The 27,871-nt window shown below is 45.8% G+C and overlaps 1 protein-coding gene across 1 annotated transcript; it reads left to right on the forward strand.

Annotated features, from left to right (window-relative positions):
* Positions 1–6,922: 6,922 nt before the first annotated feature.
* LOC146337708 (urokinase plasminogen activator surface receptor-like) lies at positions 6,923–27,189 on the forward strand. Its single transcript, XM_084816304.1, has 8 exons — positions 6,923–7,001; positions 10,012–10,125; positions 11,922–11,957; positions 17,978–18,124; positions 20,237–20,374; positions 22,673–22,849; positions 25,065–25,196; positions 26,987–27,189. The coding sequence occupies exons 1-8, from the start codon at positions 6,923–6,925 to the stop codon at positions 27,187–27,189; spliced, it is 1,026 nt and encodes a 341-aa protein (XP_084672430.1).
* Positions 27,190–27,871: the final 682 nt, after the last annotated feature.

Here is a 27,871-nt window from a genome sequence, read left to right on the forward strand (position 1 = left end):
GTTAGGGGACTCAGAGGCAAAGGAGGCCCTCAAAGGTATAGGACTTTAACAAGGGTGCAAAAATAAGATAATCTTGACAGGTGTAGCTTGTCCTTCAGGGGTGAGGGGGAGAGAAATGCTGTACCTGCTGAAATTCCCTCCTCTACACAGCTATTAAAAGTACAGGAGCCAAGTTGACTGGGGCCAAAATGGCTCTGTGATTTCTGAGAGGGATGCTAGGCAGACAAACACTGGCCGAGGTGTTATATTGCATTGCACTGCCCAGTTCGGAGATGTGAAAGCTTTAGAGTTGCACAGGAGCACTGTAAATATGATGCACTATATTAAAGCAATGATGTGATCATAAAGGTAACATTTTTGTCATAATTTATGAGGATGCAAGTATGCCGACAGGGATACATAGACAAGACCATCCTCTACCGGTGTACAAAAAAATAGGGTTCTACAAAGATCTAAAGCATAAATAAGCTGCATCAATGTCTTTGAGCCTCTAACCTCTGTTTTCCCTCTTCTCCAAATATTTTGGAGAGGTTGCCCTAGAAATGTCCACCACTCAGGAAAACAGGAATGAAGGACTTAACACTGGAGCACCCACTCTGTAGCATACTTGGGATAATGGTTAATTTAGCATTGCCAGTCCAATATACTTAGCTCCCCAATGCCCTGGGTATCTTACACTTGTTTCCCCACAATCTCAGGCTAGCCAAAGGTGCCCTTTATCCAGAGGCAGGGCGAGAGGGCCATTTGAGTAGGTGGACTTTGCATGCCACTAAGGAGAGTAGGTCATTTGAGTAGGCCATTTGAGAGTAGGCCATTTGAGAGTAGGCCATTTGAGAGTAGGCCATTTGAGTAGGCCATTTGAGTAGGCCATTTGAGAGTAGGCCATTTGAGAGTAGGCCATTTGAGTAGGCCATTTGAGAGTAGGCCATTTGAGAGTAGGCCATTTGAGAGGCCATTTGAGAGGCCATTTGAGTAGGCCATTTGAGAGGCCATTTGAGTAGGTGGACTTTGCATGCCACTAAGGAGAGACTAATGGCTCTGACCCATAGAGAAGGCTGGCTGGCCCTAGACCACAGGGCACTTGAGGCATGGATCATCTTTGCCCCCCCCCCCCCATTTGTTCAACTTTTGAGTACCTTTTATTTTTTAAAAAAGGGCATTTGTGGACCATTTCATGACTTGGATGCACAGTTTGCAGACACAATTTATCCCTATTGTATAAGACGATCAGTTTCCACATTAGTACATCTGGATTTTTTCCTGCCATATGAAGAATTTGCACTATTTGTTTCAGCTGTTGAGGGGATAATTAAGTAGGCAGCACATGCATTTGTTTATATATTTATATTTTATTACATTTTTATACTCCCCAATAGCCAAAGCTCTCTGGGCAGTTCACAACAATTAAAACCATCAAATACAAGACAATAAAATATAGATGATAAAATACAGTATAAAATGGAAAGGTTTAAAACTACAATAACCAAACAGAATCTAGTGGCTGTGCAAAAATTTAAAATACAATACCAGATACTAAACAAACTGAAAAACGAAAATGTCTGGGAGAACAGAAAGGTCTTCACTTGGTGCTGAAATAAGCACAATGTAGGCGCCCGGCAAGCCTCTCTGGGAAGCTCATTCCACAGCCAGGGTGCCACAGCTGAAAAGACCCTTTTCTCAATAGCCATGCACCTCAACTTCCTTTGGCAGAGGCCTTTGGCAGGGGCCGCATGCCAGGCGTTCTGCCTTGAACCAGGTGCCCGCCTCTAAATCCAGCCTTGCCTATGGCGTGCAATTCGCTGGACGTTCTGTGCATGCCACCTTGAAATGAATGAGAGTATCACGAGAACGTTACTCTTTCAGTTCAACAAGGCTTGCACAGAAAAATATCCTGGTAGATTGTGTCGCGGGGTTAATTGGTGGGAGAGCAGGTGCCATTGGGGCGCTCTGCCTTGGGCCATAAAGTGTCTTGGACCAGTTTTAAGGCAATCTGTGGCTCCAAAAATGAGAGCAAACACAATCTCCTGGAATCCAAGCTTGGAAACCTAGCAAATCCATGGCTATTGGCATTATACATGAATCCCAGTTGGAGAATGATTTGTTGTTGCTTTCTGATAGCAAAATTTTGGACTCCTGGGGACATAGCCGGTATATAATCCTTTATTCATTCAGTTTATACCCCACCTTTACACTAAAAATAATGCTCAAGGTGGCTAACAACAAAGCACATATAAAATAACAAAATTATCATTCAAACATTAAGACTCGAATAAAAACACATCAGTAAGAAAAAAGTAGTAGTAGTAACACTGGAGGCCGGTGGCTCTGATTTTGGTGGGACTGTAAATCCATTCTGGGTTTCAGTCAGAAACAGCCAGAATTTGAGAGGAGCTATCCAAGGTGCCGGACCTATTTTGGGGATAGGATTCAGGACCTTGGACAGCTCCTTTAGAGTTCTAGCTGGTTCTGACTGAAACCCAGAATGCAATTTTAGCCCCACTGAAATCAGAGCCGCCAGCCCGCACTGAGTAGGAACAGTAACGCACCTCTCAGAAAACACTGGGGGAGCTGGATACAATTAAAAAGCAATTTGCAGAGTGGAAATTTTTGGTCACAGGAGGTTAGGGAGTACAGCCTTGGGGTGGGGAAGCTGGTTTAAGACAGCAGCTCATTAACCTTTATGAGCCATAATGTCAGAAACAGCTCTGTGGTACCTGAAGTCAAGACTTGCTTTATCGGCCACATGGCTTCTCTATAACTGGAGTGTTTTTCAGCCTCTGTACAGCATTGCCCAATTGCCCACATACCAGGAGAGGCTGGGTGTGTTGGGAAAAGGCCCCCTTTTATTGCTATAAACAGTCATCTTTTGGTTTTATATTTGCACATCAGTAGCGGCAGCCGAAGATGTTTTGCTGGCTGAACTGGAGTGTAAATGGTGCCACCCCTCCCCCTCCGAATTAGGGTCAACACTTTTAAAACTCTTGCTGTGCCATTCAGACACCAATTCCTGCCTTCATCAATTACTTACCGGCCTCCCACCCCACAGCGTTGCATGATGAAGGTCCCTTCACCCTGCTGCATGCATACCTGTAGTGTGTGACATGTGCGAGAAAGCCGTATCAGTCTGATCTAAGAGGCTTGTGAGCGAAGGGCAGGAATTGACCTTGGTCAGTTGCTTGGAAACTATGTGTCTGTAGTGGAAACTATGTGTCCGTGAAATTCACCAGGGTTCATCGATCTAGTCTGCCATGTCTGGTTGATGGCAGATTAGGTTGTGGAGGCCAAATCATCAGTCTAGTTCAGGGGTCCCCCATCTTTTTTGGACAGTGGGCATATTTGGAATTTTGTAGGTGCTCTCACAAAATGGCTGCCATGGTGGAGGGCTTGTCTATTCACAAAATGGCTGCCATGGTGGGCATGGGCAGTCATAGAACAGTCATTTTCCAGAAAGCAAACTGGTGAGACTAAGAGCATCTCTACACCAGCCTAAAATCCTGCATTTAAAACGTGACGGACTCCCTTTACATGCATTTCCTTCCCCCTCTTTCCCCCCTCCTTCCCCCCCATCTAAGTCTTCCATCTTACATTATACAACTGCTAGATGGCGCTGTGGTCTAGCTCCTTTTAGTGTGGGTTTTCCTTTTTCACGAGGGAACTCAAGTGGAACTCAAGTGCTGTACTTTGATAGCTCATTATCTCCGATCTTTTAAAAAGTGGAAGAAAGGTCATTTAGTGTGGGAGATGACCTGGAGGTTAACAACATCATCTAAAGGACCCGTAAACTTCTGTGAGTAACCATTCTCAATAGCAGGATAAAAGCTCCATGTGAAGAAGCCCTAAAAGAAAAGTCACTTGCCCAGTAACCTAAGTACAAGGCAGAAATGGGCTCTGAGTTCCAAAACACAAAACCACTCTTTTGAATCCGAATAAAGATGGAGCTGGAGGGCAGCACTTCACTTTGTAGCATGCCAGCCTAACAACAACCACAACCACAACAACAACTCTAGACGTTCCATAAGCATATCAGTTATAGACTAAGATTTATAATAAGTGAATTCCTGTTTCTTTAGTGATTTTGACTTATTATTATGTACATTCTTCTTCTTTTGGTTGCCTTTATTTTGTTAACCTTATTTTGAAATAAAATAAAATTTTATGATAATAATAATAATCTGCTCTGGGTTCAAGACAGAACTCTAAAGCTCTAGAGGATAGCTCTAAAGGATAGCTCCTTTAGAGTTCCGACTGGTTGTGGCTGAAACCTGGAGTGGATTCCCCACCCCACTGACATCAGAGCCACCAGCCTCCACTGGTATCATGCAATCTTTAGCCTGTCATTTCATTCAGGATGGCTGTTGTATGCTTTGAATGGTTGATAACTCATGGGATCATGATGCTTTCCCTTTAGCATCTCTTGTTGTTCAGTCGTTAAGTCGTGTCTGACTCTTCGTGGCCCCATGGACCATAGCACGTCAGGCCTTCCTGTCCTCTGCTCTCTCCCGGAGTGTGCTCATGTTTTAGCATCTCTACATCAGCCTAAAATCCCGCATTTAAAATGCGGCTTTCTGCTTCCGTTTTAAATGCAGGATCAGGACAGACTCCCTTTACACGCGCTTCCTTCCCCCCTCCCCTTTCCCCCTCCTTCTCCCCCTTACCTGAGCCTTCCATATCTTTCACTGATCTTGCTCCTCTTCTTGCAGCTTTTCCTTTTTCACGGAGGAAACTCATGCGGAACACAAGTGGGGTAATTTGATACCTCATTATCTCCAATCTATTTAAAAATGGAATAAAGGTCCTTTAGTGCAGGAGACGCCCTGGAGGTTCACGACATCATCTAAAAGGCCTGCAGACCTCCATGAGTGAGCAATCTCAATAGCAGGATAAAAGCTCCGTGTGAAGGAGCCCTAGATCTGAAAAAAAGAAATGCCCTCTTTGCTTTTAAATGAGTGTAGGGCTAGGGCATGCCATGCCAGAATAAATGGACGCAGCACAACATACAACAGGCAAGGGAGAACCTTTCCTAACATATGGTGGTGGGAGGTTTGGGAAATGTGTGCGTGTGTGTTTGTGTGTGTGCACCACTATTTCTCATAGTACAGGGTGAGAGACCTAGTGCAAGGACAGGTGAAGCATTTACAGTTTGACCATCAGTGGCTGAGCAGTTGCGGTTTTCCTTAGCTGAGTGGCAATCTGGCGGCACGAGTGGCCATGTGTCCTCTTTTACAGAGGACAGTCCTCTATTGGAAGGGCTATCCTGTCCAATCCTGGTTTAAAGATAAAGAACCTTCGGAGTGGTTGCTCATCAGGAGTCAGCGGCTGGACAGCAGGCTGAACTGGCGAGCACGCAGCTCACCTGGGCACAGTCTTTCACGCTACGGTGAGACGTACTGAATTTCTATTTACATTATAATAATTCCTTCTAAATATGCATCTATACGTATCGATTAGCATGTGCAAAATTTATGCAAACCACTGACTGCTTTTGTCCTCTTTTGGGGGGATGCATTTCCTGTGGGTCGATTCTTAAGTGGCCACCCTAGAGGGGAGCAGTAGGGAGAGGACAAAATACTCTTGCTTAACCTTCCTTGCTCCACTGCTGTGTGGCTGCCTCTCCTTTGCCCCCAGACTCTAGTGTAACTGAATAAGGGTGCAATCCTACACATGTTTAGACAGAAAAAAAATGTCTAAACGTGCGTAGGATTGCATCTGGCTGGGGAATGCTGGGAGTTGTAGGACTTTTTTTCTGTCTAAACATGCGTAGGATTGCATCTGGCTGGGGAATGCTGGGAGTTGTAGGACTTTTTTTCTGTCTAAACGTGCGTAGGATTGCATCTGGCTGGGGAATGCTGGGAGTTGTAGGACTTTTTTTCTGTCTAAACTTGCGTAGGATTGCATCTGGCTGGGGAATGCTGGGAGTTGTAGGACTTTTTTTCTGTCTAAACTTGCGTAGGATTGCATCTGGCTGGGGAATGCTGGGAGTTGTAGGACTTTTTTTCTGTCTAAACTTGCGTAGGATTGCATCTGGCTGGGGAATGCTGGGAGTTGTAGGACTTTTTTTCTGTCTAAACTTGCGTAGGATTGCATCTGGCTGGGGAATGCTGGGAGTTGTAGGACTTTTTTTCTGTCTAAACTTGCGTAGGATTGCATCTGGCTGGGGAATGCTGGGAGTTGTAGGACTTTTTTTCTGTCTAAACATGCGTAGGATTGCATCTGGCTGGGGAATGCTGGGAGTTGTAGGACTTTTTTTGTCTAAACGTGCGTAGGATTGCATCCTATATAACTGCGGCCCCGTGGGGATCCGTACACATCATTGTTTCCAAAGCACCATTCAGAGAGGCTGCAGAGTGAAGGCACACCTGTGGCTGTCTGCATGCACCTTTTGAATCCCTGCCTATGTTTGGAAATTGGACTACGTTTACAAGGGGCAGTAAGGCAAAAAATAAAAATAAAATAATAATCAGAGAAAGACTGTTGTGCGTGAGAAGTTATGGGCGTGACATGCTATTATGTTTAGCAACAAAAATCTCTTCCTGTCTACTTTCTGTTGATTTTCATTCCAGAGGTCAAAAGGAGGCTATTTGGAGAATATCTCCAGAATCTGAATTCCTTTGAAAAGAAAAAAGAAAGAAAATAAATAAATAACCCATCTGTTTGCTGAGCAGTGAAAAGGCTTGGGTTAAGTCGGGATCTCGCTACTATCATCATCCCATTACACCCTGGAGACCAAGGGGGGTGAATTCTCCATGAGGAATTGACTGCATTTCCCACCCCGTCATTGGACAAAACCAGCCTCTCTCCTACTTGGATACTGAATCCACCGTTGGCTTTCGGCCACAGAGCAGGTTCTCAGGTCAAAGCGAGCCTGAGCGGTTGTTGCAAACACACCTTTTTTGGGAAGTGAAGGAACCAACACAGGAGGAGGATGGCGGAGTGGGAGAAATGCTGGCAGGGGATCAAGGTTCCATTGGTGATGACCACCTTCTTCTCAGTGTTGGCTACAGGTAAGAATTCATCAATCTATATGAGCAGATTTTATCTGTAGAATAAGGAAGAGCAGAGTAGGGCTCTAAAAAGAGCTTGCATCCTTTTCCTGACACCCACATCCTTTCTCTGCCACAGCCCTTCCTGGGAACAGCTCAAGCTATATCGCTGCATTACACCAAAAAGAGAGAGCTCCCCCCTCCAATTTCATCCCTGCAACCTATTGTATGGTAGAGGAGGATTGGGTGCCCCCAAAAGGATTTTGACTGCAGCCCCTTTTCTTGGCTCCATAAGTGAATGGAGAAAGGGCTACAGCTAGGGAACTTGTGGTGGGTGGCATATACCTACTGCCCTGCCCTAGATCTTGTTTTCCAAAGGCTCTGGGGGCAGGTTTCCCCCTTGAGAATTTCCCAGAATGGCCTGGTGTTTCCTCCTTGAGAGTTTCCCAGATTGGCCTGGAGCCTCTTGAATTCTGACTCCCCAGGGAGCTGCCTGTACTGCCTGTTGGGTTGGGCCGGCCCTGCCTTGCCCCATCTTTGTGGTGGGTGATTTGGATTTGCAGGGTCAGGTCAGACTTGGTGCCTGGGGGCTCTTGTATGAAGTCAGAGACATGCCTTTTCAATAAGCGACCTGGAATTCTGCACCATGCTAATCCAGATTCTGTTGAAGGACCCCCAACATTCCATGCTCCGAATATATGTTATATAAATGTGTTTGTATTTTTTTTCCCCAGTGGGGGAGATTTAGACTGGGGAAATGGCATGGGTGAAGGTTTAGCCCCCACCCTGCTTCTGCTGATCCACTTTGGGGGTCTGCAGCTGTTTTTTATGCGCTCATACCTACAATGGGAGATCCACTCACAGATATGTCATGTAATGTGCAGTTTGGGCCTTACCTTGCAATCCTATGTACATCTCCATTGAACTCAACAGGACTTTTTGTTGTTTATTGGGTTAGCCGCTTCTGACTCCTCGTGACATCATGGACCAGCCCACGTTCCTGTCGGCTGTCACCACCCCCAGCTCCCCCAAGGTCGAGTCCGTCACCTCCAGAATGTCATCCATCCATCTTGCCCTTGGTCGGCCCCTCTTCCTTTTGCCTTCCACTTTCCCTAGCATCAGCATCTTCTCCAGGGTGTCCTGTCTTCTCATGATGTGGCCAAAGGACTTCAGTTTTGCCTTTCATATCATTCCCTCAAGTGAGCAGTCTGGCTTTATTTCCTGGAGGATGGACTGGTTTGATCTTCTTGCAGGCCAAGGCACGCTCAGAATTTTCCTCCAGCACCACAGTTCAAAAGCATCTATCTTCCTTTGCTCAGCCTTCCTTATGGTCCAGCTCTTGCAGCTACAGGGAATACCATTGCTTTAACTATGTGGACCTTTGTTGTCAGTGTGATGTCTCTGCTCTTAACTATTTTATCAAGATTTGTCATTGCTCTCCTCCCAAGAAGTAAACGTCTTCTGATTTCCTGGCTGCAGTCAGCGTCTGCAGTAATCTTTGCGCCTAGAAAAACAAAGTCTGTCACTGCCTCCACATTTTCTCCCTCTATTTGCCAGTTATCAATCAAGCTGGTTCCCATAATCTTGGTTTTTTGAGGTTTAACTGCAATCCAGCTTTTGCACTTTCTTCTTTCACCTTCCTCATAAGGTTCCTCAGCTCCTCCTCGCTTTCAGCCATCAAAAGTGGTATCATCTGCATATCTGAGACTGTTAATGTTTCTTCCAGCAATTTTAACTCCAGCCTTGGCTTCATCAAGCCCAGCACGTCGCATGATGTGTTCTGCATACAGGTTGAATAGGTAGGGTGAGAGTATACAACCCTGCCGTACTCCTTTCCCAATCTTAATTGGGAAGTCCGTTGTTCTGTGGTCTGTTCTTACTGTTGCTATTTGGTCATTATACAGATTCCTCAGGAGGCAGACAAGATGACTTGGTATCCCCATACCACCAAGAACTTGCCACAGTTTGTTATGATCCACACAGTCAAAGGCTTTAGAATAGTCAATAAAACAGAAATAGATGTTTTTCTGAAACTCCCTGGCTTTCTCCATTATCCAGCAGATATTGGCAATTTGGTCTCTAGTTCCTCTGCCTTTTCTAAACCCAGCTTGTACATCTGGCAATTCTCGTTCCATGGATTGCTGGAGTCTACCTTGCAAGATCTTGAGCATCACCTTACTGGCACATGAAATAAGTGCCACTGTTCGATAGTTTGAACATTCTTTGGTGCTTCCCTTTTTTGGTAAAAAGGTAAAGGTAAAGGTGTCCCCAACCAGTCGTGTCCGGCTCTAGGGTGTGGTGCTCATCTCCATTTCTAAGCCGAAGAGCCAGTGCTGTCTGAAGATGCTTCGGTGGTCATGTGGCCGGCATGACTGAACACCGAGGTGCACGGAACGCTGTTACCTTTCCCGCTAAAGTGGTACCTATTTATCTACTTGCAATTTCTTGCTTTCGAACTGCTAGGTCGGCAGAAGCTGGGACTGAAGACGGGAGCTCACTCCATCACGCAGCACTCGGGTCTCAAACTGCTGTCCTGCCGACCTTCCGGTCTGCAGTTCAGTGTCTTAACCACTAAATGTTCATAGGATTGGACCGGTTGTCTTGTTCGCCCTTATGTTTTGCACCACATCAGTCAGTCTGCAATGCAGGTGGTGTAGGCAAGTGCGGGAAAAGGGACCCTGAATTGGTGCTGCATGAAGGCATTACTTATGCTTCTTAACAATGAATTGTTCAGAGGCGAGGTTTGCACATAATGGCAACCTAGAGGGTTTTTTAAAAGCTCTGGGTTACTGTGAGCGAGCTGGTGCGCTAGTGTACACAGTTCAGTTGCTCCTGCTTGGCCCTCCTGCCCGTGGGAATGGCTAAACAAGCCAGAGATACTCCATCTCTGGCTTGGTTAGTGTTATGTTCGAACTGGGAACTCTGGCTTGTCTCTCCCCTGAGCAAACTCTAGGTTGCAGGCTGAGGCATGTTTACACACCATCAAAATTCCCAGTGGGGTTGCTAATCTGTTAATTATTTATTTTTGCAGCCGGCAGTCTGCAGTGCTACCAGTGTGTGGGGATGTTCCATGAATGTGTCCAGTCAGAGCAACTGTGCATGCCCAGGGATCGGTCCTGCTTCTCATCTACCATCAAACTTTTCTGTAAGCCCCCCACCCCCAGGACAAAATCCCAGGACAAAAACAAACACCCCCCCCCCCAATTCCCAACTGTTGATTTACTAATTCCTTTTCTAATCCAATCATAGGCATTGTGCAGGTTTCCCTAGAGGGCTTAGAAAGGGGAAGTATTTTGGAATTATTATTTCTGTGGGATCTATGGAGGATAGTTGAAGACGTCAAAGGTGCCTAATCTTTTTTAAAGTTATTTTTATTCTTGTATCCACTTTCTCAAGTAAAACGTTCCCAAAGTGGTGATGGGTTTTTATTAACACTGAATTCAGCAAAGATAAAATCTACAATTCAGGTAATCAGTGGAAAATTAAAAGACAGCAGCCTAAAACTGTAAACAAACAAATAAAAGCTGAAAAGAGAAAGAAGATTAAAAAAAAAAGAAATGAAAAACACACACCAGTAATATTGTTCTAAAACAGCACCCACAGTAAATGCTAAAATTAACATGCAAAAATCTTTCTAAAAAGGTTTAATGAGTATTCCTTATTCCCACAGACCCATGGGAACTATAGCTCTGTGAAGGTAGCTACTAGCTACAGAGCTCTAACAAGGAATTCTCAGCAATTAATAACTCCCAGAATTCTCTGGGGGAAGAGAATCAAACTGGCATAAAACTGATATATGTTTGTAGTGCAGCTAAGCCTTCAGAAATTGGATGAGTTATGACCCACTTAGCATGGGTCAGGGCTGGCCCAAAACATTTTCAGGCTTCTCCACACTGGGCTCTTTATCCCACAACGTTACCAGGGCTTCTGCTTCCAGATACTTTGTGGGATTACATGGGTGGACACGTGGTTTGAATCGAGGAAAGTCTTTCCTTGGCAAGTTCTATATGTTTAATTTTATAGCCACTAGATGGTGCTGTGATAACAGCGCTTTGCTGTCATTATTTATTACACACAGCCAATAGCATGGCTTAACATCCATATTTATGAAGGTGGGATAAAGGGGGAAAGGCACGGGAGACATCCTGGTGGTTGACGATGTCATGTAAAGGACCCTCAAACTTCTGTGAGTGGCCAGTCACGAGCATGCAATAAATTGTGCATGTAGAAATGCTCTTCATTGCCTGAGGCAAATGGCAAGATGACACCCCATTCCACACAGAAAAGCTGACTGGGCTGGGAACTGAATCTTACTTTACCAGGCCAAGTTTACAAATATTACATTATTCACCTTAGGGAGGCTATGTATCTTCTTTTATAGAGGACAGTCCTCTATTTGAAGGGCTGTCCTGTCCCAATCCAGTTTGTGGTTTTAATGTTCTATATATTTTAAATTGTTTTATTGTGTGTTGTTTGGTTTTAGTTTTTGTGAACCGCCCAGAGAGCTTTGGCTATTGGGCGGTATAGAAATGAAATAAAAATAAATAAATAAATAAATAAATAAAGATAAAGAACCATCAGAACCATCCCCTTCCACAGTGAGCACCTGGACAGCAGATTGAACAGGCTGGCACATAGGTCACCTGGTCACAGTCTTCCGAACTGTGGGGAAATGTACGATATTTCTATATTAATTATAACAATGGGTTCTAAATTTGCATCTATAGATGTAAATGAACATATGCAAAGTTTATGCAAATCACGGCCCTCTTTCTTGGTGATGCCTTTCCTATTTTCTGGCGATTTGTAAGAGCCCCCGCCCCCCATTCCAAGTTTACAAAAATGGCTAGGCCTAAGATTTCAGCCTGGCGCTATTGTGACCTCAGCCTCATATAAGTTCCAGAATCCTTCTCTGATTCTCTGCCTCTAATTCTCTTGCAGATTCAAACAACTACACTGGAGTGTTTATGCTGCCAGGTGAGTCAGACAATAATATATAAACCAGAAAACTGCTGGGGCTCAATCCTGTCCGTTACCCCTTCTGATGTGGAAGCTTTTACTCCAGTCTCAGATATATATCATCTGAGTGTGGTTACTCAGTGGTGAAAGAGGGGCCCTCTGCGCATGCTCAGAGGTGATTTTCTTTATTATTATTTTCCACATTTAAGAGCTGAGGCCTGATACTGAAAGGAGGCTTGGAGGCTACACCCTGATGAACTCTGCCTGGCTCATCCCATGCACGTGCAGGGGCAGTTTCCTCAATGGGGGAAACATGCCTCTGAGTTATGTGCAGGTGTGAAGGAAAAATCTTCCAAACCAGAGTTCACAGTGTGGGGCAGGGTGGGGAACCTCAGGCCTGGGGGACAAATGGGGTCCTCCTGAGGTCCAGCCCTCCAGGGTTTTCCAGATGGCCACGCCCCCTTTCCCCTGATGTTTGGTGGTTTCCCCAGAATATATGTATTTTTGTATGCATGTTTTGATTGGAGAACTGCATCTTAAAAACTGAAAAAGTTCAGATACCAAAGTGTAACTGTGATTCAGTTCACATATTGGATTAGGATGCAAAAAATCAGATAGCTATGCTTTAAAATGTGAACTGAATGATTTCTGCCCCATCCCTACTGGATGGGGGAAACCTCCGATTTTGTAATATCTGCTTTATTTACAAACATGCAAGCAGAACCTAAATCAGTGTTCTCTACTGCAAGGCTCAAGGGCTGCTGGAGGCTCCCAATCACCTCAAATGCGGCTCTCTGCCTCTCTCTCGCTCTGTTCAGGGGCTCTCTAGCTTTGTTTGGTTGTTAGCTTTAGCGGTGGGTTGGCTGTTGTGAGAGTGAGCACTTCCCTCTCGAGCTGTCACAGGCACAACTTGTCTTCTCCTAAATCATCAGATGAAACAGAGTACTTGATACTCAGTAATAGGAGGCTAAACTGGAATGGACAGGTCCAGGAAAAAATGACTAAGATTTTGGAGTCCCTTGATTTTGCCACACTAAGGGAGAAAATCTTATTAGAAACAAGCAATTTTATTGGTGCTTATGAGAGTTTAATCATACAAATATGAACTTTAATGACTACAACTAGTATGATTAAAAAGAGAAGTTTGAAGAGTCGGACATGGTTTGATGAGGACTGTTGGAAGACCAAGAAGAGACTAGCCAGGGAATTCAGGAAATTGAAGTTAGGGAGAGATGAGAAAAGCCTTGTCCCTCAAATACATATAGCTCAACTCCGGTATGACTATAAAACTCTCCTTAAAGAACAGAAAAAAGATATTATGAGTCACAGTGGAAAGAACTGGGGGACGCCGCAATTCAAAAGGATTCTCAGAAATTTTGGCATTTTATTGCTCAAGGTACAAGTAAGATAAATTACTCTCTAGAAGCATCAGTGCAAGGAAGGGATTGGGAGAAATATTTCACTGAAATATATGGCCCCCAAACTGGTGTGTCTGCACAAGTCCATCAAACAATATCACTAGACCTCCCTGAATGGTCAGATGTCACTTTCAAACAGATTAAGGGGATTATTGCAAGACAATCAGTTAATAAAGCACCAGGGGAAGACATGATCCCCATGGAACTTTATAAGGTGAGGCCAAAGTACTGGATCCCTAGTTTTGCAAAACTGTTTTCTTATATAAACTGCACTGGCTGTGTATCAGAGGGGTAGAAGCTGAGCATCATTGCTCCCATACATAAAAAGGGAGATAAGAGAGATCCAGCTAATTATAGGCCTATTAGCTTTTTAGATGTTGCTTCCAAACTGTATTCCAGGTTCCTCCTTGAAAAGTTAGAAGAATGGGCAGACATGCAAAAAAAGATATCTGAGGTACAAGCTGGGTTTCAAAGAGGGAAGTCTACAGTCAATCTGTGTTTTGTAATGATTTTTTTGTTGTGTAAATATATATGTTCATAACATGAAGCAAAAGCTGTATGTTGCCTTCATCGATCTGAAGTCAGCATTTGATACAATTTCTAGACACTTATTATGGAACAAATAGGAAAAGACAAACATAGACCGTCGTTTACTATTTCTTGTTACAACATTGTATACCGATACGTTGGTGCAAGTTAAAGTTGATCTGGCTGGCCATCTTACCTCTAAAATAAAAACCTTTGTTGGGGTTAAACAGGGATGCAATTTGGCACCTTTGCTGTTTAACTTTTACAGTAATGATACGGTTAAGGAAGTGGATGGTCTGCAGTTTGCCTCTGTCACAATTCTTGATCAAAAATGTTCACTATTAATGTATGTGGATGACCTAGTACTTGTATCTAGAACTCAGGTGGGACTAAGACAGCTTCTTGCAAAGTTAGACTCATACTGTAAGGTAAATGCTCTGTCCATAAATTACACTAAGACACAGGTTGTTGTGTTTGGGAAGTGTCCTAAAAAGCATGTCTGGCATTTGGATGAATATATTATAAAACAAGGGAAAACATTTAAATATTTGGGAATGGTTTATTCAGAAGTAGCCTCTTGGAATGTACAACTGTCAAATATTAAACTGCAAGCCTTTAGATTGGCTAAAGCTATTCTGAAATTTGCTGCCTCTAAAGGAGGAAACTTGGTAAATCCTGCTCTATTTGTTTATAAAGTGAAAACAATGGCCCAAATCCTCTATGGGGTAGAGGTCTGGGGTACCTCAAAGGTATCAGGTTTAGAACCCCCTCAGAATTACTTTCTAAGAGGTCTGGTGGGCCTACCTAAAGAAGTGTTATCTCCCATGGTTAGGTTAGAGATCTGTATGTTGAGTACTGAGAGCCAAATAGATAAAAGAATTCTATGTTATTGGTTTAAGGTGCAACATATGGATAACACTAGGCTACCCAAAAATGTTTGATTGAACTGACTAATGGATTACCTATTAAAAACTGGATACACCATGCTGCCCAACTTATGGTTAAATATGGTCTCTCACTGACTGAGCTTACACACTTCCCATTAGATATACAGAAAAATATTATTAAGAGAACTATAAGGGAAGTTGTTATTAAAAAGGACTTAAATTCTGTTTATATATCTACATGTGCACCATTATATTTTAAACTTAGAGAGGCCCGTGAATGTGTAGATTATTTCATGGAGCTGACATTTGTACAACTCCGGAAAGCTTTTACAGAATTATGATTAAATATGATGGATACTGCTTATAGAGATGAGAGGCATAGGAGTATTCCAGCAAATGAGCGTATTTGTATTGGTGGTTGTCCTGAGCCAGAGGATCATGTCCATTATATTTTGCATTGTTCCTTATACAGTGATTCAAGGGAATGGTTTGTGGTACCCTTAACTGAAAAATCCTCTTACCAGAGTCCTTTGGATATGATATTCTATGTCCTAGTAGATATGGATAAATATGTGACCTGGCGTGTAGCTCTCTTTGTCATTGCTGCCAAGAAGATCAGAAAGAAATATATAGCAGACATAGCCATCAACTGCGAAGGAGATGATTGTATTTGATTTACACCAAACCACTTATGGAGCAATGACAGATTATTTTTATAATTTTAAATTTTATTATGTGTTATATGTATTATGTGTAACCGTGGTATTTCTTGGTTTTCTCTCTTGGTGTGCATATTTATACCATATTAGTTATGGACCAATGGCGGCCTATTTTTTTATTCTTAAATATTGTATATTATGTGTTATATGTATTTAACCTTGGTATTTTTTGTTTTGTTCTCGGCGTGTGTGTATATCTTATGCAAAGGCCATTGGCCAAAAGCAATAAAATTGGATTGGATTGGCTGTTGTGATCTGGGCTACCTGCGGAGGCTTCAGGGGTAGGGAGTCAGGAGACCTGCCACTCATCAGCTGCAAGGTAGCTGCGGGGTGGGTGGGTGGGTTGGAGTGGAGAGGAGTACTAAGGAACAATCAGCCAATTAGCTGCTGTGGGGAAGGAGCCCCAAAGGCAAAGAACAACATGAATGGCTAGCTGCAGTGGTGCACTGCACAGACCCCCAAGTGACCTTTGGTGGCAGGGCTTGGAGCCAAAGTGGCTCCTGCTTGAAAAATAGTGAAGGTCACTGGCATAAGTGGAGGCAAACAGCAGGCAACAAATCTGTTATCCCACATCAGATCTTCCTGGAGAGAGAGGGGCTCTGCAACCCAAAATGCCCTTAGCCAACTATCAATTTTCTCTCTGCCTCTGTCTGTTCCAATCTGCACTCTCCCTTTCTCTCTCTCTCCCCCTCCTTCTCCTCCTCCTGTTTGGAAGTTTGGTTTAGTGAGATGTGAATGAGCTCAGGAGGAGTTCACCAGTGTTTGCTTTTAGTTAACCTCAGTTTCTTGTGCCATCTGGTCTGACAAACTGTGGTTCACGTTAACTATGGTTAGTTTCAAACAAGCCAACGTCAAACCTTGGTTTCTGAAGCTGGCTTGTTTAAACTAGCCATAAAAGGTAAAGGTGTCCCCAACCAGTCGTGTCCGACTCTAGGGTGTGGTGCTCATCCCCGTTTCTAAGCCGAAGAGCCAGCGCTGTCCGAAGACGCTTCCGTGGTCATGTGGCCGGCATGACTGAACACCAAGGTGCACGGAACGCTGTTACCTTTCCCGCCAAGGCGGTACCTATTTATCTACTTGCAATTTCTTGCTTTCGAACTGCTAGGTTGGCAGAAGCTGGGACTGAAGACGGGAGCTCACTCCGTCACGCAGCACTCGGGTCTCAAACTGCTGACCTGCCGACCTTCCAGTCTGCAGTTCAGCGTCTTAACCACTAAGCCACCGCGGTCCCATAAAAACTAGCCATAGTTAATGTTAATAACAGTTCTCAGTTCAGATGATCCCGGAAGCCACTGTTAACTGCAGGCAGAAGTGAAAGCGCCCAAAGATCTCCTCTCAGCTGCATGGGAAGAGGATAGGGGAGTTCATGAGCCCAGGAGGAGGCCAGGGTCGTTCATGTATTGCTAAACCATAGTTTAGTGTGATGTCTGAATGCAGTGTCCCATCTCTTACACACATATTCCTGCATTCTCCCCTTAGCTGGCAGAGTGTCACCTTCCCCAAGCTCTGTTGGATATCTCCTTCAAAACGCACAGTTCTCCAATCATCAGCTCCCCATTCGCTGATCATTCTAGGCCATTAACCAATAATCTAGCTAACAAAAGGAGTACTGTAAACACACACCTGGTGAGAGTAGGGATGGCGGAGAATTCCACCACGAATTTCAGTGAGGCCGAATGCACTGGCATTTGGCCCCCCAAAACCCGTGGTGGAATGGCCTCCCAACCCCCGCCACCCCACGGAATCTCCACTGGGACAAAGCTTATCTGGGGCGGATGTTCCAGCGGCGGCAGCTCCAGTGGTAGCTCCGGCGGCAGCAGCTGGTCTCTTGGCTGGCTGCTGCGGCTGCAAATGGCGGCTGCTGTAGCAGCCACCATTTGTGTCCTTCCAGGCTGCTGTGATAGGCTATGTAAGTATTTACATTGCCTATCACGGTAAAGGCAGCCACGCAAATGGCGGCCACTGCGCCATTTGTGTAGCTGCCTTTACCATGATAGGCTACATAAATACTTATGTAGCCTATCACGGCAGCCTTGCAGGATGCAAATGGCGGCCGCTACGGCAGCCGCCATTTGCGGCTGCAGCAGCCGGCCGTGGCCGGAACTCTGGCTGCGGACGGCCCTGGCTGGTGGCTCTGTGGAGCCACTGCGGAGCAGAGCCGGCCCAGGAAGGATTCCAGGGGGAGGAACGGAGAGCCTCCCCCCCCACCGCGAATCAAAGCTGCGAAAAGGTAAGTGACTTTTGTACATCCCTAGGTGAGAGAGAAATGCAACTGAGAAAAATATTGCTCTGTGTTGTGTGAAAATGTTGACATGGTGAGGAGCTGAAGCTTCAAGGGACAACTCTGAAGTGCAAGAGAGACTGGCTGAATTAATAATGTTCAGCGAATGTCCTATGGAGCCTTCTTCTGCTGGGGCTCTTGCCCCTGAACTCATGAAGCCAGCTGGCTCTCTTTGCATTCCTAACCCCTGCATTTCTACCCCCAGACCTGGAAATAGCTGAGTATGTGATGAAGGGCTGCTCAGCGGAGGGCGTATCCAACCGCACAGCCAACGTGTACTCGGAAGATGATCGGGAGGTGCACAACACCTATTATTGTGACACGGACCTCTGCAACATCCGTTTCACTGGCGGTACGTGGGAAGGATGGATGCAAATTATTTGTGTAGACTGGGTGCTATAAATGAGTGATGACGGTAGAGGTGTAGTGGAGCCGGGGTTCACAGGGACACAGAGCCTGCCCTTCTTTATCAGCAGGGATGCTGATGTCACCTGACACCCCCCTCAGACTTCCCTGTTCCCTCTGAGCTTAGCTGCAATCCTCACAGTAGCTGCAGGCCATGAATTTTCTCAGCAACAATACAGAGTGGTGAGCTATCCCTGTTGTAATACAAAGTATTTTGGGTGTCTTGGTCTTGAATGGGCAATAAGGACCCAATAGCTTTACAAAAGACCTGCTCCTGGTAAAGATGAACACTGCTAGAATTGGTTTGCTGGTCTAGATCAACACAATTGCCTGCATTTTTGGGCTCTCCTTGGGGGTGTGGCTCTGGGGACTGTCACGATGAACGCCTGCAATTCAAAATTTACCATGACACCACTGGATAACAGGAGAAGGTTGGGGGAGACCCTTGGTTCTTAGGCAGGCAGACAAAGGGGGAGGTTTCTCAAGTCCTTCTGCACCACTATAAATAGTTGATGTGTTCACCTGGAGTGTTCACATGTTTGTGTGCTGGGGGCGGGTCACAAATTGTGCAGGCCTTGTCTAATGACACGAATAGCTAGGAATCTCTCGTCATGGCTCTGACATTCCACAGAAGCACAGAAACAAACAAACAAACAAACAAACATCTGAATGTTGTGCTGGGAGTGGGATGGATCTTCCTGAAAATCTCAGCCTTTGTTTTTTTTCTTTTAAATAGCAAGTTGCTGGTCCTTATGGCCTACTAACAGATGCCTGAAAGTGTGCAGGCAATGCCAGCTGAAATCTCAGACGTCAGAGAGGAGGCTGAATCAGTTTTCAGTGGCTGGGGCTTCAGTCTCCCTGCCTTTCCCCTGATCAGCAAAACCAGTATTATTACAAAATAGTGTAAAACGAACAAGACAAGCAAACAAACACGCAGAATAAATTATGAAAAATCAGACAAATTACGCAAACTGGCTGAGTTTGCATCGTTCCTACAGGTGACAGGACTCGCCTTTTCTCGATGCAGAATTTGGATTACTTGGGCACAAAATTTAAATTCTTAACACTGAGTATATAGATGCTGGCCTGTTTGTAGCCTCTGGCTACGCAGCCTGCTGCCTCCTAGAGCTCCGCTAAGCCTTTGAGAAGATGAAGGGGGCTGGTGGGGTGGAAATAGATAATGCAATGTATTGCACTGTGACCCTGCATTGTGGCATCCTCCTCCACTACCACCACCAGCTGTAACAGTCTGCTACCTTCCTTCCACCATAGTGTGTGCAACAGCACATTGAATGAGACTTACTTGTGAGTTTAGATCTGAATTTGGGGTCTCCTAGGATGGGAGCCTGGAAGCTAGTGTATTAAACAGGGTTATATGTGGCTCCCTAGTGCAGCTCTTATTGCAGGCTTGCAACAGTTTCTCCTTGTCCGAAGGAAGGGTGGAGTCTGGCTGAAATTCAGGGTTAATTCACTGTGTTCCCAAAGACCCAACCAGGAGGCTTAGCCATAGGCCTGGATGCGGCTTCCTCTTCCTTGCCAGGCTATTTAATGAATCAGGGAAGAAGGAAGGAAGGAAGGAAGGGAGGAAGGGCAAAGCCAGCTTGTTGGATTATGTCCCAGGTAGCTCCATTTCCTGGAAGAAAAGGCTATCAATGGCTACTAGTCTTGATGGCTGCGGGCCACGTCCAGTATCAGAGGCAGTGAGCCTATGTACACCAGTTGCTGGGGAACATGGGCAGGAGGATGCTATTGCACTCATGCCCTGCTTATGGGATCCTGGTCAACGGCTGCTTGGCCACTGGGTGAACAGAATGCTGGACTAGATGGACCCTTGGTCTGATCCAGCAGGGCTCTTCTGATGTTCTTATGTTCATTTCTGCAGGCAGCTTCTGCAGACCTCCTCACTTCCCTCTGATGCAAGAGGAGATTGGCAAGGGTCTGAGGCAGCAAGGTGGTGGGGCTGGGTGGGGGCACAGGACTGTGGGCTTCTCCAGGGCTCAAAGCATCTCTTCAAGTGCCCGTTAATCTGAAATGCCATCCTTCCTCTTTGCCTCCGCAGCCCCTGCCAGCAGCCCTCAGGTGCCCAATGGCATGGAATGTTACAGCTGCTTTGATCGTGGCACGGGGGACTGCGCCGAAGGGAACGCCACCCGGATCAAGTGTTTGGGGGACATGAACCGGTGCATGGATTTTACTGGTAAACTGGGATGTCTCTTGAAAATGTCAAGGGATGTTTAAAGGAGAAAGGAGGAAGATGAATGGGAAAGTATTGCAGGGAGATGAATGGGAGGCTCATTTCTTTTAACAGGATGCAGAAATAGCTTGGTGAGCAGGGCGGTTTGTGTGCAATGAACCCCTAAGGTACACCTGTATCTTTTTGGGGTTCAGACTGTGCTTTGCTTGACGCTCCCTGTCACTGCTTGTGGGATTCAAAGTGCTCTCCTGGCAGATGTCTGCCACACCCAATATAATAAATAATTCTGTGTGTGCACTAAAGTTCTGATAGAGTGCTAAAGAGTCAAACTGTTTGGTGGGCGCACTCACCTGGAGGATAATGCATTTGGTGAGAAGGAACCTGATGGCAGTGGAACTCGATATACAGTGGATTGAGACATGTGGTTTGATGTTGGGAGAATTTGTTGGGAGGATGGAATGAGAGGATCAAGTGCATGCAAAAAGGATATTTGGTTGGGATTTTCAGTGTTTAAAGGCTCAATCCTATGCATGTTCAGGCAGAAAAAAAAGTCCTACGACTCTCAGCATGCCCCAGCCAGCATAGCTATGCTGGGTGGGGCATGCTGAGAGTTGTAGGACTTTTTTCTGTCTAAACAAGCATAGGATTGTGCCCTAAATTGATATTATAATGTGCTGCGATTTTGTGGTGGTGGTGGTGATGAAGCCTCTGGCAGTGATTGGTTGACTTGCCCTGATGTCACAGAGGCTAATAGGAGAATCTCTGGCTGTCATTGGCTGAGCTGCTTTGAACCTAGATTGAAGAGCAAGGCAGGTAGAAGGTTCTGGGGAGCAAAGGTTAGAAGAAACAAGGGCCTAGGAACGGTACAGTGGCTACTTACAGTGTGAATCACCAAAAAGAAGAAGAAGAGGAAATGCATCATCCAAAAAGAGACACATGCTTCCATAAAACGTGTGTATGCCTATTTATATGTATAGCTGCAAATTTTTAAAAAAAGAATTATTATAATTTAAATACAAATACAGCACATCTCACCATGGTGTGGAAGACTGTGCCCAGGTGACCTATGTGCTTGTCTGTTCAGTCTGGTGTCCAGCAGCTAACACTTGATGGGCAACAGTTCTTATGGTGTTCTTATCTTTACACTGGAAATGGACAGGGCGGCCCTTCAAATAAAGGACAGTCCTCTGTAAAAGAAGACACATGGCCACCCTATGAAATCTGGTGAGCTGCAGTGCTGTCACAGGAGGGGTGCGGCCGGCACAAGGCTCTCTGGCCACCACTCACCAAGCTTCTCTGAACCTTGGAGCCAAGCAGGTGGGAAGTACTTGGGGAGCAAGGCTAGAAGAAGCTGGGCCCTAGGAAATGAAGACGCAACCGACTGAGAAAGGGCTCCTTCACACGGAACTTTTCTCGTGCTGTTGAGATTGCTCACTCACGGATGTTTGCTGGCCCTTTAGACGTTCTCTCCATGAAAAAGGAAAAGCCACAAGAAGAGGAGCTAGACCAATGACACATATGGAAGACTCAGAAAAGGGGGAGAAGGAGCAGGAGAAGGAGGAAGACAGGGGAGGGGGAAAGGAAGCACGTGTTAAGTGAGTCATGATCCTGCATTGAAAACGGAAGCAGAAAGCCCCCTTTTAAATGCGGGATTTTAGGCTGGTGTAAGACTCTTACGAGTCCCCTGGACTGCAAGGAGGTCAAATCAGTCCATCCTAAAGGAAATCAACCCTGGCTGCTCATTGGAAGGACAGATACTGAAGCTGAAGCTCAAATATTTTGGACACCTAATGCGAAGAGAAAACTCACTGGAAAAGACCCTGATGCTGGGAAAGATTGAAGGCAAAAGGAGAAGGGGACGGCAGAGGATGAGATGGCTAGGTAGCATCAGCAATGCAATGAATATGGACTTGAGCACACTGCGGGACAGAGCGGAGGACAGGAAGGCCTGGCGTGCTCTGGTCCATGGGGTCACAAAGAGTCGGACACGACTGAACGACTGAACAACAACAAAGAGATGCTCAAAGAAGCAGCGGTGAGTAAGAAAAGAGGGCTGGAAGAAGGAAAGATCCAGAAGGAGGAGGGGAAGACGCAAAGGCAGGAAGGAGGAGAGGAAGGAGAAACTGGGGGAGACAATGTGCAAAACAAGAAGAGGTGCCCAGTGGGCAAAAGGGGGTGAGGAAACCTGAAATCTGCACATAGATTTGAAGCAATCAGACAGTGTAGTCATAACCCATGATAACAGCCCCTGTCTTTGCAGCCTGTGATAGATTATTCTGTGTCCCTTTCTTTGCTTCCTAGTGATCGATGGGGCCTGGAAAATGATCTACCGGACGTGCGCCCTGGAGACGCTGTGCCGCCGGCAGTACATGCTGCCAGAGCTCTCTGGGAGGCTGGATATCAGCTGCTGTTCTACCCCACTATGCAATGATGGCCGGCCAGGACTCAAGAGCATCTGCAGCCACTTTTCAGAGCAAGGTGACTTTCTTACCCCCTAGCCCCTTTGGCTCACCATCCATCGGTGGTGACAGTAAGCTGGGTACGGTGAGATATGAACTGAATTTAGGGAACGAACAGGAGTGTTGCTGTATGCATCAATCCTGCCAGGCCCTGCTGTCCCATGATTGGCTTCCAGCGAAGGCACCAAATGGCTTCTGTCAGAGGAACCAGTCTCCTGGGAGCTATCAGTAGTGCTGGTGGATGCGTTCCGTGGGTATCTAAAAATATATAATGTATTTTTTATTAAATTTCCTTAAAAGTAAACATAAACGACTTAAAAAATAATCAGCAGAAATACATTAACTCGGGAGCGGGCAGACTTTGGTTTTTACTAGCAGCCTGAGATCCACCAACTGGAGCCTGGTGCAAAAGCATCAAAGAATTCTGATCCCAGGAACTAAATGGAGCTCGCCGTGCTTGCACACAAAAACTCATTCCTACCCCCAAGCTTTCCTTTCAGCGGTATAATTTCAGGCCGTGGTGGGGTGGGATTAATTTTGTTGTTGCTATGGTTAAAACAGCTGGGAGTCAGAAACCCTTGCTGATCTACTGCAGTCACCCAAAGATCTACCAGTAGATCCAGATCTGCCCACCCCTGTGTTAAGTAACCACAAGCAGACAGGGAGAGAGAGAGAGAAAGCTAGTAAATAATTAGAAGCTAAATTGTTACAATTATGCATTCTGTGGTTCTGACAAAGAGCATTTATATTCAGGTTAAACAGACTGTTATTTTAAAAATGGGCATGTGGGGCCAACGAGGAAAGGAAGCAGTGCTAAATGGGTGTGGTTAGAGGGAGATGGGGGGGGCCCACCAGGTCAAAGTATCTGCTAAAGCTGTGTTTCCCCGCGCCTTACTCCAGTGCTGGCTTTTGGAGCTGTGTCTTAGGTAACCTAAGCCAGTGGTCTTCAGACTGTGTTCTAAGGAATGCTTTGACTCCCCAGAAACTTAAGAATGTAAGAAGAGCCCTGCTGGATCAGGCCAAGGGTCTATCTAGTCCAGCATTCTGTTCGCACGGTGGCCAACCAGCTGCTTGTGGAAAGCCCACAAGCAGGACATGAGAGCAACAGCACCCTCCCGCCCACGTTCCCCAGCAACTGGTGTACATAGGCTCACTGCCTCTGATACTGGAGGTGGCACATGGCCATCAGGACTAGTAACCACTGATAGCCTTCAGAAGTTCCTCAATAAGAAGAATAGTAATGGTGAATAAGCAAGGTGAAGCCGCAGGGGCACACTGGGTGTGTTCTAAGGCACGTTCTCAGTTCACACAGGCCAACAGTGAAGTCCAGCTGACCTGGTTGGGTGCACCATAGGAATGCAGCATCTGAGCCTTAGAACATTTCCCAGAATCCTTTGCAACACACACACACACTCCTCAGAAGGCAAGAGATCCAGTGTGGTATAGTGGTTACACTCTCAGCCTCATTTAATGTGGGTAGGAGAGCCCAAAGAGAGAGGGCAGGAGGGGTGGGGGGAAAGCTGAAATGGATGGAGCAATGGGAGGAGGAGTGGGGGAAAGCCATCTGTAAATGATCAATTCAGTCTTCTGGGAAGGAGTGGAAAAAACAGGGGTTGGGGGGAGAACCAAACATGGATGGAGTGATGGAAGGAGGTGGAGGGGAGGGAACCATCTGCCAAGCAATCAGTTCAGACCTCCCTGGCAAGGAGGATGGAAACGGGTGGGGGGGGGGAAGGTGAATTGGATAGAGATGGAGGGAGGAAGCAGAGAGTGATGGGGGTGGGTAGGAGGAGACAGAGATGGGGTGGCACGAAGAGAGAGAGAGAGAGAGAGAGAGACAGAGAGAGACAGTGCTGCAAACTCCGCCTGCCATCAACACTAGCTCCAGTCACCATCGGATGCAGCCCATAACTGACTTTTTCTGTCATAAAAAAAGTTTCCCCACCCCAGCTTAGAGTGTCAGACAGGGACCATGGAGTCCTAGGTTCAAATCTCCATGCAGTCATGAAGCTTCACTGGATGGCTTTGGGCAAGTTATCTCTCAGCCTAACCTACCTCAAAGGGTTGTTGTGAGGGATGAAATAGGGGTGGTGGAGAGAACCTTAAGCTCCTCAAAGAACAGATGTGACAAATAAATAAAGTAAATGTGGAAAGCGTTTTCCCCAAGGTCAGAACTTTGAAAACCAGTACTCTATGGCATAGCCTAGATGGTAAATTCCTGTTTTTTTCCCCAGGGATCAAGCGGAAGCCTGAGAATGGACTGGAATGTGCCAGCTGCTGTGACTCAGGACAGGGCGAATGTGCTCCAGGAAACTGGACTCATATCAAGTGTGTCGGGGACCAGAACATGTGTGTGAATGTCACAGGTGAGGTGTGTGTATATAGGTAGGAAGTAGGGGGAATTCAGGCTACACCAGCCTTCCACAACCTGGTGCCATCCAGATGTGACAGACTGCAACTCCCATAATCCTCAGCCAGTATGACCAATGTGCCTTTTCTTGAGGGAAGAACTGGAATGCAAAAGAACAGGGGTTATGTTGGAGAGAAAAGAGATGCTGAACGTATTCATACATAACCCCAGATGTTATGTATGAATATGTAACATCTGAGCTTCTTTCATACTAGCTATATTAGATGCATATGTAAATGTTGATAATGCAGGACAGAAAGAAGAAAAGGGGGGAAATAAATCAGACAAAATGGGCTTTTCTCTATGAGGCATTTATCATGCACTTGTCATTCCCTCCTCATAGTTGTTTACGGGTTCTTTTGATGGTGTTGTAACCCTTCAGTTTCGCTTCTCTGTCTAACTAGCACTTTCGGTGAGTTTTTTTTAGAGTAGGGAAAATGCAGCATTTAATTGTGAAGGCAAAAGAAAGTGCAATTTCCTGTGGTGTATTTGGGCTACTCTGCTATATCACAGTGTCACCTAGAGGTTATATAGCAGAAAAGCAGGAAAGGGACATTCCTCATGTAGTGCTCGGATCTCAGTTCTGTGATGAAACCAAAAGTAGATACAGCTGATTATTAGCCTCGTGTAGAAAAACTCAATGTTCTAGCCAATGTACATTTTACATTTGCATGACGGAAATGGGGAAGTGTAAAAATAGGTATTGTGTGGTAACTGATCACCAGCTGTTGGTCATAGATCAAGATGAGATCTTAGCTCTTGGCACTTCTCCCCCACCCCTTCTCCTTTTCCTGCATGATTATACCAGCAAATGCTTGCTAAATTAGTCATGTGGCAACATTTCCACATTTTGAAGCAACCGTAATTGATACTTCAAAATGGCCTCCGTGCTCGATAAAATTCAGTAGTTATGCCAAGATTTGACTTTTGACATCTCAGTCCCCAAACCTGCATTGCAAATGTGAGCAATTCACTGAAATTCCACCTTTGAGGTGTGCAGCTTCAAAATCTGTAGTTGGCAGTTTGAAACGGTTCAGTATTGAGATTTGCAGATTTTGCAAATTCAGATTATTTAACGCTATTTCATTTCTAACTGTAGGGTAGCGAAATCCTAGTCCTCCAATGCCACTCAGTCCCAAACAGCAGTCAGCCTTCGTGCCATTACAACTTCATCCCTAGGAAGGGAGGTACCTATTTGTCCATTCTGTTTGTGTTTCACAGATTGTCAGGCGTCTTTTCTCCTGTCATCCGTTTGTTGACGGAATCATATTTTCCTCAATTTCCCAAACTTGCATTCACATTGGAAAGTGCACACTTCTGCAGATGTGCACTTCTGAAAATGTGTATTTGCACAAATCCCCCCTCCCCCAAATCTGCATGTTCATGCTTTTGCCTATGGGGGAAAATGCACATTTTCGGTCAGTGTTCTTTAATTTTTTTTTCACATTTCCCCAATTTTTGTATGACTAAATTTGCCTATGACTCAGAAAAGTAAAAAAAATAAAATAAAAATGATCTACAAATCCACAGCATCAACACAACTCAGAAAAATCCAGTGTGCTGCAGAATTCGCGGGTCGCTCTCATAGAAATCCGAACTCATTTGAGTTAAGGATTTCTTGACATCCCTACCTGTAGGCATGGAGGAGGCCCACGAGTACATAATTCCCTCCCCACCATTGTCCACCTTGACCTGCAGTCCCCTCCCTGCCTGGGCATTTGGAATCATGACTGTCTTTGTTTCCAGAGGGAGGCCAGACGCTGCTGCGCGGCTGCAGCTTGGAGAAGCTTTGTTGGGAGAAGCCACAGCTGCTGGGCCTGGACCGGGATGCTTCCATCCGATGCTGTTCTGACTCCCTCTGTAACACCAGTGCACAGCCAGTGGGAGGCACTGCACTGGTACATCTGCTGTGGTCTGCTGCTGCCCTGCTGATTATGTGGCTACTCTGATGCGTGGCTGGGGAGGCTTGGACGTCAGGGAAAGGGCAGGGTGCCGGAGTGGGGCAGAAAGCATTTACCGACATTGCATGCGCAGATGCATTCTAGCAGCCAGCGCCACCAACGTCACTTAGGACATTGCTCTTGGATGCAGCATGTGCCTTTGCATCACGGTGCATGAGTGCTGCACACAGGGGTGCATTCCGTGGGTCAAGCCTACGTGACTCCACCTTTAGTGATTCACACTCCCCACTTCCCTACGTGGGAAGCTTCAGGGAAGCCTTCTAAAGGGGCAGTGTTCTTGGGAGGAGGAAGAGACATCTGTTTACAAATTAAGCAGGGCGGAAGCAGTAGGCAGGTACCCAGACAGGCAATACTGGTCCTGAAATAACCCCAGTCCCCCAAAAGCAACCGCATGCCCATGCAGCTCCTCAAGGCTGCTTCTTGGCAGCCAACCACAAAACTTTGGCTTCTTTCTCTTTCACCGCCCTGACTGAAACTGCAGAACTGTTTCCTTTACTCCTTACAGTAACAGGTGTGTGTGTGTGTGTGAGAGAGGTGGTGGTGGGTCTGACACATGTTTCAGTAACCTGGCGTAGCCACTGGCCATCAAAGACCAGCAAGCAAGCACCCTTGGTGCTCACCAAAGCCTAAAAAGGAAGGGATGCTTTTCATAACCAGACAATGCACTCAC

Source organism: Heloderma suspectum, chromosome 10 (assembly GCF_057233095.1).
Source record: "Heloderma suspectum isolate Gila_16-S chromosome 10, 16-S_ref, whole genome shotgun sequence".
NCBI lineage: Eukaryota > Metazoa > Chordata > Lepidosauria > Squamata > Helodermatidae > Heloderma > Heloderma suspectum.

What these genes read in the sequence shown, in the direction of transcription:
- LOC146337708 (XM_084816304.1), top strand. Translation starts at nt 6,923, where the DNA reads ATGGCGGAGTGGGAGAAATGCTGGCAGGGGATCAAGGTTCCATTGGTG. An exon ending in CTTCTCAGTGTTGGCTACAG is followed by an intron (nt 7,002 to 10,011) that starts GTAAGAATTCAT and finishes TTATTTTTGCAG; the next exon opens with CCGGCAGTCTGCAGTGCTAC. An exon ending in CATGTGTGTGAATGTCACAG is followed by an intron (nt 25,197 to 26,986) that starts GTGAGGTGTGTG and finishes CTTTGTTTCCAG; the next exon opens with AGGGAGGCCAGACGCTGCTG.